The 13,450-nt window shown below is 41.3% G+C and overlaps 1 protein-coding gene across 3 annotated transcripts in view; it reads right to left on the reverse strand.

Moving 5' to 3' along the window:
- Positions 1-13,450, reverse strand: part of LOC139753857 (metalloendopeptidase OMA1, mitochondrial-like) — a 103,070-nt gene that overhangs the window by 18,951 nt on the left and 70,669 nt on the right. For all 3 annotated transcript variants that reach the window (XM_071670798.1, XM_071670799.1, XM_071670800.1), the window contains exon 7: positions 8,963-9,166. In XM_071670798.1, the coding sequence (XP_071526899.1) occupies positions 8,963-9,166 (204 nt within the window). The remainder of the gene's footprint in view (positions 1-8,962; positions 9,167-13,450) is intronic.

Below are 13,450 nucleotides of genomic sequence, written 5' to 3' on the forward strand. Positions count from 1 at the left end.
TGCAAACCACCTCGACCAAAACACCCTATATCTGCCACTCTGTCATCAAACACATTCAACAAACCTTCAAAATACTGACTCCATCTCCTTCTCACATCACCACTACTTGTTATCACCTCCCCATTAGCCCCCTTCACTGAAGTTCCCATTTGTTTCCTTGTCTTACACACTTTATTTACCTCCTTCCAAAACATCTTTTCATTCTCCCTAAAATTTGATGATACTCTCTCACCCTAACTCTCATTTGCCCTCTTTTTCACCTCTTGCACCTTTCCCTTGACCTCCTGCCTCTTTCTTTTATACATCTCCGTCATTCGCATTATTTCCCAGAAAAAATTGTCCAAATGCCTCTCTCTTCTCTTTCACTAATAATCTTACTTCTTCATCCCACCATTCACTACCCTTTCTAATCTGCCCACCTCCCACGCTTCTCATGCCACATACATCTTTTGCGCAAGGCATCACTGCTCCCCTAAATACATCCCATTCCTCCCCCACTCCCCTTACATCCTTTGTTCTCACCTTTTTCCATTCTCTACTCAGTCTCTCCTGGTACTTCCTCACATAAGTCTCCTTCCCAAGCTCACTTACTCTCACCACTCTTTTTACCCAAACATTCTCTCTTCTTTTCTGAAAACCTCTACAAATCTTCACCTTCGCCTCCACAAGATAATGATCAGACATCCCTCCAACTGCACCTCTCAGCACATTAACATCCAAAATTCTCTCTTTTGCACGCCTATCAATTGACATGTAATCCAATAATGCTCTCTGGCCATCTCTCCTACTTACATATGTATACTTATGTATATATCTCTTTTTAAAATGGACTGGTATATATATATATATATATATATATATATATATATATATATATATATATATTTTTTTATACTTTGTCGCTGTCTCCCGCGTTTGCGAGGTAGCGCAAGGAAACAGACGAAAGAAATGGCCCAACCCCCCCATACACATGTATATACATACGTCCACACACGCAAATATACATACCTACACAGCTTTCCATGGTTTACCCCAGACGCTTCACATGCCTTCATTCAATCCACTGACAGCACGTCAACCCGGTATACCACATCGCTCCAATTCACTCTATTCCTTGCCCGCCTTTCACCCTCCTGCATGTTCAGGCCCCGATCACTCAAAATCTTTTTCACTCCATCTTTCCACCTCCAATTTGGTCTCCCACTTCTCCTCGTTCCCTCCACCTACGACACATATAACCTCTTGGTCAATCTTTCCTCACTCATTCTCTCCATGTGCCCAAACCATTTCAAAACACCCTCTTCTGCTCTCTCAACCATGCTCTTTTTATTTCCACACATCTCTCTTACCCTTACGTTACTTACTCGATCAAACCACCTCACACCACACATTGTCCTCAAACATCTCATTTCCAGCACATCCACCCTCCTGCATACAACTGTATCCATAGCCCATGCCTCGCAACCATACAACAATGTTGGAACCACTATTCCTTCAAACATAGCCATTTTTGCTTTCCGAGATAATGTTCTCGACTTCCACACATTCTTCAAGTCTTCCAGGATTTTCGCCCCCTCCCCCACCCTATGATTCGCTTCCGCTTCCATGGTTCCATCCGCTGCCAGATCCGCTCCCAGATATCTAAAACACTTTACTTCCTCCAGTTTTTCTCCATTCAAACTTACCTCCCAATTGACTTGACCCTCAACCCTACTGTACCTAATAACCTTGCTCTTATTCACATTTACTCTTAACTTTCTTCTTCCACACACTTTACCAAACTCAGTCACCAGCTTCTGCAGTTTCTCACATGAATCAGCCACCAGCGCTGTAACATCAGCGAACAACAACTGACTCACTTCCCAAGCTCTCTCATCCCCAACAGACTTCATACTTGCCCCTCTTTCCAAAACTCTTGCATTCACCTCCCTAACAACCCCATCCATAAACAAATTAAACTACCATGGAGACATCACACACCCCTGCCGCAAACCTACATTCAATGAGAACCAATCACTTTCCTCTCTTCCTACACGTACACATGCCTTACATCCTCGATAAAAACTTTTCACTGCTTCTAACAACTTGCCTCCCACACCATATATTCTTAATACCTTCCACAGAGCATCTCTATCAACTCTATCATATGCCTTCTCCAGATCCATAAATGCTACATACAAATCCATTTGCTTTTCTAAGTATTTCTCACATACATTCTTCAAAGCAAACACCTGATCCACACATCCTCTACCACTTCTGAAACCACACTGCTCTTCCCCAATCTGATGCTCTGTACATGCCTTCACCCTCTCAATCAATACACTCCCATATAATTTACCAGGAATACTTATACCTCTGTAATTTGAGCACTCACTCTTATCCCCTTTGCCTTTGTACAATGACACTATGCATGCATTTCGCCAATGCTCAGGCACCTCACCATGAGTCATACATACATTAAATAACCTTACCAACCAGTCAACAATACAGTCATCCCCTTTTTTAATAAATTCCACTGCAATACCATCCAAACCTGCTGCCTTGCCGGCTTTCATCTTCCGCAATGCTTTTACTACCTCTTCTCTGTTTACCAAATCATTTTCCCTAACCCTCTCACTTTGCACACCACCTCGACCAAAACACCCTATATCTGCCACTCTATCATCAAACACATTCAACAAACCTTCAAAATACTCACTCTATCCCCTTCTCACATCACCACTACTTGTTATCACCTCCCCATTAGCGCCCTTCACTGAAGTCCCCATTTGCTCCCTTGTCTTACACACTTTATTTACCTCCTTCCAGAACATCTTTTTATTCTCCCTAAAATTTAATGATACTCTCTCACCCCAACTCTCATTTGCCCTCTTTTTCACCTCGTGCACCTTTCTCTTGACCTCCTGTCTCTTTCTTTTATACATCTCCCACTCAATTGCATTTTTTCCCTGCAAAAATTGTCCAAATGCCTCTCTCTTCTCTTTCACTAATAATCTTACTTCTTCATCCCACCACTCACTACCCTTTCTAATCAACCCACCTCCCACGCTTCTCATGCCACAATCATCTTTTGCGCACTCCATCATTGATTCCCTAAATACATCCCATTCCTCCCCCACTCCCCTTACTTCCATTGTTCAAAGCAAACACCTGATCCACACATCCTGTACCACTTCTGAAACCACACTGCTCTATCATATATATATATATATATATATATGTGTGTGTGTGTGTGTGTGTGTGTGTATGTGAGTGGATGTGTCTTTCTTTGTCTGTTTCCTGGTGCTATCTCACTAATGCAAGAAATAGCGATTCAAGTATAATAACAAATAATAGGGGATAGGGGAGAGAGAATACTTCCCACGTATTTCCCATGTGTGGTAGAAGGCGATTAAAGGGGGCGGGAGCAGGGGGCTGGAAACCCACCCCTCCTTGTATTTAACTTTCTAAAAGGGGAAACAAAAGGAGTCATGCAGGGAGTGCTCATCCTCCTTGAATGCTCAGATTGGGGTGTCTAAATGTGTGTGAATATAACCAAGATGAGAAAAAAAGAGAGATAGGTAGTATGTTTAAGGAAAGGATCCTGGATGTTTTGGCTTTGAGTGAAATGAAGCTCAAGGGTAAAGGGCAAGTAAAGTGAAGGGTTAGTGAGAGGACAAGAGCAAAGGAAGGAGTAGCACTCCTCCTGAAGCAGTTGTGGGAATATGTGATAGAATGTAAAAAAAGTAAACTCTAGATTGATATGGGTAAAATTGAAAGTGGATGGAAGGAGTTGGGTGATTAATGGTGCCTATGCACCTGGACATGAGAAGAAAGATCATGAGAGGCAAGTGAGTGAGTGTGTTAGTAGCTTTGATGCAAAAGACCGGGTTATAGTGATGGGCGATTTGAATGGAAAGGTGAGTACTGTGGCAGATGAGGGTATAATTGGTGTAAAAGGGGTGTTCAGTGTTGTAAATGGAAATGGTGAAGAGCTTGTGGATTTGTGTGCTGAAAAAGAACTGGTGATTGGGAATACCTGGTTTAAAAAGAGAGATATACAAAAGTATACATATGCGAGTAGGAGAGATAGCCAGAGGGTATTATTGGATTGTGTTAACTGATAGGCGTGTAAAAGAGAGGGTTTTGGATTTTTAATGTGCTGAGAGGAGCAGCTGGATGGATGTTTGATCTTATCTTGTGGAGGCTAAGGTGAAGATTTGTAGAGGTTTTCAGAAAAGAAGAGAAAATGTTGGGGAGAGGAGAGTAGCGAGAGTAAGTGAGCTTAGAAAGGAGACTTGTGAGAGGAAATACCAGGGGACACTGAGTGCAGAATGGCAAAAGGTGAGAGCAAATGATGTAAGGGGAGTGAGGGAGGAATGGGATGTATTTACGGAAGCAGTGATGGATTCTGCAAAAGATGTATGTGGCATGAGAAAGGTGGGAGGTGGGTGGATTAGAAAGGGTAGTGAATGGTAGGATGAAGAAATAAGATTGTTAGTGAAAGAGAGGAGAGAGGTGTTTGGACGAAATTTGTAGGGAAGTAATGCAAATGACTGGGAAAGGCATAAAAGAAAGTGGCAGGAGGTCAAGAGAAAGGTGCAAGAGGTGAAAAATAGGGCAAATGAGAGTTGGGGTGAGAGAGTATCATTAAAATTTAGGGAGAATAAAAAGATGTTTTGGAAGGAGGTAAATAAAGTGTGTAAGCCAAGAGAACAAATGGGAACATCAGTGAAGGGGGCAAATGGGGAGATGATAACAAGTAGAGGTAAAGTGAGAAGGAGATGGAGTGAATACTTTGAAGGTTTGTTGAATGTGTGGCAGATATAGGGTGTTTTGGTTGGGGTGGAGTGCAAAGTGAGAGGGTCAAGGGAGAATGGTTTGGTGAACAAAGAAGAGGTACTGAAAGCTTTGTGGAAGATGAAAGCTGGCAAGGTGGCAGGTTTGGACAGTAATGCAGTGGAATTTATTAAGAAAGGGGGTGACTGTGTTGTTGACTGGTTGGTAAGGATATTCAGTGTATGTATGGATCATGGTGAAGTGCCTGAGGATTGGCGGAATGCATGCATATTGCCATTGTACAAAGGCAAAAGGGATAAAGGTGAGTGTTCAAATTACAGAGGCATAAGTTTGCTGAGTGTTCCTGGGAAATTACACTGGAGGGTATTGACTGCGAAGGTAAAGGCATGTACAGAGCATGAGATTGGGGAAGAGCAGTGTGGTTTCAGAAGTGGTAGAGGATGTGTGGATCAGGTGTTTGCTTTGAAGAATGTATGTGAGAAATACTTTGAAAAACTGATGGATTTGTATGTAGTATTTATGGATCTGGAGAAGGCATATGATAGGGTGGATAGGAATGCTTTGTGGAAGTTTTTAAGAGTATATGGTGTGGGAGGTAAGTTGCTAGAAGCAGAGAAAAGTTTTTACTAGGGATGTAAGGCTTGTGTATGAGTAGGAAGAGAGAAAAGTGACTGATTCCTAGTGAATGTCGATTTGCAGCAGGAGTGCGTGATGTAAGATGTTTAATTTGTTTATGGATGGGGTTGTTAGGGAGGAGAATGCAAGAGTTTTAGAGAGAGGGGCAAGTATGCAGTCTGTTGTGGATGAGAGGACATGGGAAGTGAGTAAATTGCTGTTCGCTGATAATACAGTGCTGGTGGCTAATCCAGGTGAGAAACTGCAGAAGCTGGTAACTGACTTTGGTAAAGTGTGTGAAAGAAGAAAGTTGAGGGTAAATGTGAATAAGAGCAAGGTTATTAGGTTCAGTAAGGTTAAGGGACAAGTTAATTGGGAGGTAAGTTTGAATGGAGAAAAACTGGAGGAAGAGAATTGTTTTAGATATCTGGGAATGGACTTAGCAGCAGATTGAACCATGGAAGCGGAAGTAAGGCACGGGTTGGGGGAGGGGGCAAAGGTCCTGGGAGCGTTGAAGAATGTGTGGAAGTCGAGAACGTTATCTCGGAGAGCAAAAATGGGTATGTTTGAAGGAATAGTGGTTCTAACAATGTTATATGACTGTAAGGCAATGGCTATAAATAGACTTGTGCGGAGGAGGGTGGATGTGCTGGAAATGAGATGTTTAAGGACAATATGTGGTGTGAGGTGGTTTGATCAAGTAAGTAATGAAAGGGTAAGAGAGATGTGTGGTAGTAAAAAGAGTGTGCTTGAGAGAGCAGAAGAGGGTGTTTCGAAATGGTTTGATCACATGGAGAGAATGAGTAAGGAAAGATTGACCGAGAGGATATATGTGTCAGAGGTGGAGGGAACAAGGAGAAGTGGGAGATCAAATTGGAGGTGGAAAGATGGAGTGAAAAAGTTTTTGAGTGATCGGGGCCTGAACATGCAGGAGGGTGAAAGGCATGCAAGGAATAGAGTGAATTGGAATGATGTGATATACCGGGGTCGACATGCTGTCAATGGATTGAACCAGGGCATGTGAAGCGTCTGGGGTAAACCATGGAAAGTTGTGTGGGGCCTGGATGTGGAAAGGGAGCTGTGGTGTTGGTGCATATTACATGACAGCTAGAGACTGAGTGTGAACGAATGGGGCCTTTGTTGACTTTTCCTAGTGCTACCTCGCACACATGAGGGGGGGAAGGGGTTGTTATTCCATGTGTGGCGAGGTGGCGATGGGAATAAATAAAGGCAGACAGTATGAATTATGTACAGTGTATATATGTATATGTCTGTGTGTGTGTGTATATATATATATATATATGTATACATTGAGATGTATAGGTATGTATATTTGCATGTGTGGACGTGTATGTATATACATGTGTATGTGGGTGGGTTGGGCCATTCTTTCGTCTGTTTCCTTGCGCTACCTCGCTAACGCGGGAGACAGCGACAAAGCAAAATAAAATAAATAAAAATAAAATATATATATATATGAATGTAGGTTTGCGGCAGGGGTGTGTGATGTCTCCATGGTTGTTTAATTTGTTTATGGATGGGGTTGTTAGGGAGGTAAATGCAAGAGTTTTGGAAAGAGGGGCAAGTATGAAGTCTGTTGGGGATGAGAGAGCTTGGGAAGTGAGTCAGTTGTTGTTCGCTGATGATACAGCGCTGGTGGCTGATTCATGTGAGAAACTGCAGAAGCTGGTGACTGAGTTTGGTAAAGTGTGTGGAAGAAGAAAGTTAAGAGTAAATGTGAATAAGAGCAAGGTTATTAGGTACAGTAGGGTTGAGGGTCAAGTCAATTGGGAGGTGAGTTTGAATGGAGAAAAACTGGAGGAAGTGAAGTGTTTTAGATATCTGGGAGTGGATCTGGCAGTGGATGGAACCATGGAAGCGGAAGTGGATCATAGGGTGGGGGAGGGGGCGAAAATTCTGGGGGCCTTGAAGAATGTGTGGAAGTCGAGAACATTATCTCGGAAAGCAAAAATGGGTATGTTTGAAGGAATAGTGGTTCCAACAATGTTGTATGGTTGCGAGGCGTGGGCTATGGATAGAGTTGTGCGCAGGAGGATGGATGTGCTGGAAATGAGATGTTTGAGGACAATGTGTGGTGTGAGGTGGTTTGATCGAGTGAGTAACGTAAGGGTAAGAGAGATGTGTGGAAATAAAAAGAGCGTGGTTGAGAGAGCAGAAGAGGGTGTTTTGAAGTGGTTTGGGCACATGGAGAGGATGAGTGAGGAAAGATTGACCAAGAGGATATATGTGTCGGAGGTGGAGGGAGCAAGGAGAAGAGGGAGACCAAATTGGAGGTGGAAAGATGGAGTGAAAAAGATTTTGTGTGATCGGGGCCTGAACATGCAGGAGGGTGAAAGGAGGGCAAGGAATAGAGTGAATTGGAGCGATGTGGTATACTGGGGTTGACGTGCTGTCAGTGGATTGAATCAAGGCATGTGAAGCGTCTGAGGTAAACCATGGAAAGCTGTGTAGGTATGTATATTTGCGTGTGTGGACATATGTATATACATGTGTATGGGGGGGGGTTGGGCCATTTCTTTCGTCTGTTTCCTTGCGCTACCTCGCAAATGCGGGAGACAGCGACAAAGTATAAAAAAAAAAAAAAAAAAATATACAGGGTGTTAAAAAACAATAGGTACAAAATTTGACAGTAAACAGGGACACCCAAAGCAAACATTTTTTTAAGAATACCAAAAATTGCAAAACTAGTTAGTTTTCGAGATACCGAGCTTTAAAGTTTTAACTTTATTATGTCTGAACTGTAAACTTTAAATGTAATATTAGCTTACAATCTGGCAACACTCGGTTGATTAAGGTGTGGCAACACTCGGTGTTTACGAATTAGTTCACTGTTGCACGTCGTGGTGACAACATGACACATTTGTCTAATCAAGAAATCATTGCAGAAGATTCAAGAATGTTGTCTCGTGTCCAGCAGTCCTTTCAGAGGAGGTGTCAGGTCTGCACTGAAGCAGAAGGCAGACACTTCGAACAGCTATTGTAGATTGTGATCGATAATACATCTGTTTACACAATATTTGTTTCATTTTTCAATATATCTGTTGGAAACAAAAAGCTTGTGAAAAGGTGTCGAGTTAAAACTTTAAAGCTCAGTATCTCGAAAACTAACTAGTTTTGCATTTTTTGGTATTCTTGAAAAAGTGTTTGCTTTGGGTGTCCCTGTCTACTGTCAAATTTTGTACCTATCGTTTTTTAACACCCTGTATATACACATACATATATAAGTGGCCATAAACTTACACATATACATACATATACATTTCAACATATACACCACGACCTGTTACTCCAAAACCTGAATCCAAATAGCCATGAGAACTTGAAACAACTATCATCATGAAATTAACTAAAAATAGAACAATGTACCATAGGAATCAGAAAGTAATTTGAATAAATATACATTATCAGCTACAATTAATCAAACAAAATTTCCTATGGGAATACTTCACACTTTAATGTAAAAAAGATAGTATTATTCAGAATTATCAGTGATACACAGGACATGAGTACAAGTGTTCTCTAGAACAAATTATAAGAATTTTCTTACCCTAGCACTTATCTGTAATCCAACTGAGTCTGCTTCCATTTCTAAAGTTCTTGAGTAAGGTAGCTGCAGCAGAATTTGTACTACCTGATTCAAAAACCAATGTGTAACTATTGCCAAGCCATCACTAGGGATAAATGCCCATATCACAGCCAAGGGTAGGAGTATCAGAATGTCTAAAAGATATCCATGACTTAGCTGTTCAGCCTGTAAAAAGGAAAAGACAATATTTTCTCAGATGTAATGATTAAAAACTGTGAAGCAGTGACATACAAATGAAACTAATGCCAATAAATGTACTACTTAAAAATTTACACTATCTTTTTAATTTTTATTTTTTTTATATTTATTTTGCTTTGTCGCTGTCTCCCGCATTTGCGAGGTAGCTCAAGGAAACAGACGAAAGAAATGGCACAACCCACCCCCATACACAATGTACACACACACATGCAAATATACATACCTATACATCTCAATGTACACATATATATACACACACAGACACATACATATATACCCATGCACACAATTCACACTGTCTGCCCTTATTCATTCCCATCGCCATGTCGCCACACATGGAATACCATCCCCCTCCCCCCTCATGTGTGCGAGGTAGCACTAGGAAAAGACAATAAAGGCCCCATTCATTCACACTCAGTCTCCAGCTGTCACACAATAATGCCCGAAACCACAGCTCCCTTTCCACATCCAGGCCCCACACAACTTTCCATGGTTTACCCCAGACACTTCACATGCCCTGATTCAATCCACAGACAGCACGTCAACCCCGGTATACCGCATCGATCCAATTCACTCTATTCATTGCCCGCCTTTCACCCTCCTGCATGTTCAGGCCCCAATCACACAAAATCTTTTTCACTCCATCTTTCCACCTCCAATTTGGTCTCCCACTTCTCCTCGTTCCCTCCACCTCCGACACATATATCCTCTTGGTCAATCTTTCCTCACGCATTCTCTCCATGTGCCCAAACCATTTCAAAACACCCTCTTCTGCTCTCTCAACCACGCTCTTTTTATTTCCACATATCTCTCTTACCCTTACATTACTTACTCGATCAAACCACCTCACACCACACATTGTCCTCAAACATCTCATTTCCAGCACATCCACCCTCCTGCGCACAACTCTATCCATGGCCCATGCCTCGCAACCATAAAACATTGTTGGAACCACTATTCCTTCAAACATACCCATTTTTGCTTTCCAAGATAATGTTCTCAACTTCCACACATTCTTCAAGGCTCCCAGGATTTTCGCCCCCTCCCCCACCCTATGATTCACTTCCACTTCCATGGTTCCATCCGCTGCCAGATCCACTCCCAGATATCTAAAACACTTTACTTCCTCCAGTTTTTCTCCATTCAAACTTACCTCCCAATTGACTTTACCCTCAACCCTACTGTACCTAATAACCTTGCTCTTATTCACATTTACTCTTAACTTTCTTCTTTCTCCCACTTTACCAAACTCAGTCACCAGCTTCTGCAGTTTCTCACATGAATCAGCCACCAGCGCTGTATCATCAGCGAACAACAACTGACTCACTTCCCAAGCTCTCTCATCCACAATAGACTTCATACTTGCCCCTCTTTCCAAAACTCTTGCATTCACCTCCCTAACAACCCCATCCATAAACAAATTAAACTACCATTGGAGACATCACACACCCCTGCCGCAAACCTACATTCACTGAGAACCAATCACTTTCCTCTCTTCCTACACGTACACATGCTTACATCCTCGATAAAAACTTTTCACTGCTTCTAACAACTTGCCTCCCACACCATATATTCTTAACACCTTCCACAGAGCATCTCTATCAACTCTATCATATGCCTTCTCCAGATCCATAAATGATAGATACATACAAATCCATTTTTAATATGTGACAATAAAAATCTGTTTAAAATCACTCCTGCATTATTCAAATTATAATATGGTTGACCACCTTCATCACCACTCCCTTATGCATGAATTCTCTGCTGCTGTATTATTACTCACAGAGTCAGAGTTCAATGGAAATAAGCAAAATTCTTCCTGGACCAAGAAGTTTGTCTTTTGGGTGACTCTCACAGTCTCACTTCTGCTGCGTGTAGTCCTTTTTGTAACTGGTTCTACCTTTGCTGCTTTCTTGGTGATCTTCCAGAAAACTTTAGTGGCTTTGTAGCATACAGATTGTTTTCATTCCTCTTTTCAGCAAAGCATAACGTTCAATTTAACACCAGATTTTCAGAAACTTTAGTCCACTCTGGGCAGCCACAGGAACCTCATCCCATTCCCTAGTATGGCTAGGGAATACAAGAAAATTAACATCAAAATTTTCATAAAATAACCTGTAGAATATATGAAGTACACCTTAATGTTTTCAGTCCTACACATTTATGTCATATGCAAAGGGCCTGAGTCCCACACACAAGAGATATGTGCTGATGTTTCCTGCCCCTCTTCAAATAGCCTGGAGCACCTACCCCATTTCAAATATCCTGGAATGGCCATGAGACGTATACCACAAGCCCCTGATTTGTGATTGTTTAAACTGTGACTTTAGTTGTCATATTTGAGAATCAGGGTACAGGTTCATATAATAATACAAAGATCATTGTTGCAACACATTAAGAAAAAGAAAACTTCATACTTTTAATGTATACATTACTATTTCCTTTAATAATCAAATATTAAAGTTTTTTAAGGTAGTTCATTTTTTACACCATGAATTTTAGGTGATATTTTCAACAGTAGTTTTAAGTATCTACGTTCAATGGATACTATTTCTCCAATTGTGGTATTCAGTTCTGAGTATCGGCAGTATTTTTCCTGCAAGTTGGATAAGTTATGTAGTAACTGGGGGCTAATAATCAAATATGGTGGGATCCAGTATAATGGTGGCATGAAGATGCATAAAGTGTTGCACAAGGAAGATAACTGCATCACCCAAGCAATCACCTGCTTTTTGGATGCATCATGCCATCATACTGTGACTCTTGCCAACTGTGGAGCTTCATAGATGATCCTAATGCATCACAAGCTTTTTATAACATGTTTGATACTTTTGTGCCCTTATATAGGTGGCCTCTAAACATAAAGCTAGTGATGCAAGTTGTGCTTCCATAAGGAGGGCAAAGAAAGTGACGTCTTTACAACAAAAAGTGAACTTACTTGACTGCCTTGTACTTGATGAAAGTGCAGCATCTGTTAGGGTGGATTCTGGTATTTGTGAGTCAGCAGTATGAACTCTTAAGAAAATTGAAGCAGCCTTTTGTGCAAGCATAGATGGTTTGGCTGCTTTGTAGGAGTACAGAGGGCAAGCACAGGGCATCAGGGGTGGTGTACTAACATTGCTCTTTATAGTATTATATTTTTATTCCTTTACTGTGCAGTTTCATGTTGTCAGGAAAAAAAATCTTCATCCCAGTGTTGTGTGCATTTTGAAATGAACACTACTATGCTGTTTAAGGCTGGTTGGTATTCAGACTGAGGGATCTATTAATTTCATATTATTTATGATGATCCAATGACCTCTTTGTAAAAGGATATAGGTGGTGAAACAAAAACTTATGGACTACATATATATACACAGGAGGGTGAAAGGTGTGCAAGGAATAGAGTGATTTGGAACATTGTGGTATACCGGGGTCAACGTGCTGTCAACGGACTGAACCAGGGCATGTGAAATGCATTAACGAGGTAGCATCAAGAACAGAGGACTGAGCCCCAGAGCAAAAATCCTCACTTGGCCCCCTTCTCTGTTCCTTCTTTTGGAAAAGTAAAACCTGGAGGGAAGGATTTCCAGTCCCCCATTCCCACCCTTTTTAGTTCCCTTCTACGATATACAGGGAATACGTGGGAAGTATTTATAATAGATATGATGATCACACTGGTCCATGATGAAAGTTATGAAGGTGAAATCGCACTCCAGTTGGAGTTCACATAATTTCACTTAACATGTAATTTTTCTATACATTTGGCACGACGTTTCGTGAAGAAAATCTACCTCATCAGCTGCCAGTACTTGAAAAAGTTATTTGCATCCCAACATCACAACGGAATACTGCTGTCTAGTGCCTACCACTACAGAACAAAGCACTTTCTGACTTTACAGGCAGTAACCATAAAAAGGGAGACTGATTAAGGGGGGTCATGTGGAGGAGGTTGACCTGGGTAGCTGGTTGTGTCTTGAACAATTTTTTGTTTGTTGTCGTGTTTTGTCAATTCTCTCATAATGATTAAGTTAATGATAGGATGGGCTTTAAAGTTGCCTGGAGACAAAGTAAAGTTCTTAGTATTAGCAATTAAGACATTCAATGATGTTGTATGTAGCATAATCAGCAGAGGGGTATAGAATAACAGAATTTTCGAGGTCTATGGGGTGATCACTTTCATGACAGTGTTTAGCAATTGCATTTTTGTGATCATCCCTGTGTACTGCATGATGATGCCAATAACATCTCTCCATTACAGTTTTTCCGGTC

Source organism: Panulirus ornatus, chromosome 15 (assembly GCF_036320965.1).
Source record: "Panulirus ornatus isolate Po-2019 chromosome 15, ASM3632096v1, whole genome shotgun sequence".
NCBI lineage: Eukaryota > Metazoa > Arthropoda > Malacostraca > Decapoda > Palinuridae > Panulirus > Panulirus ornatus.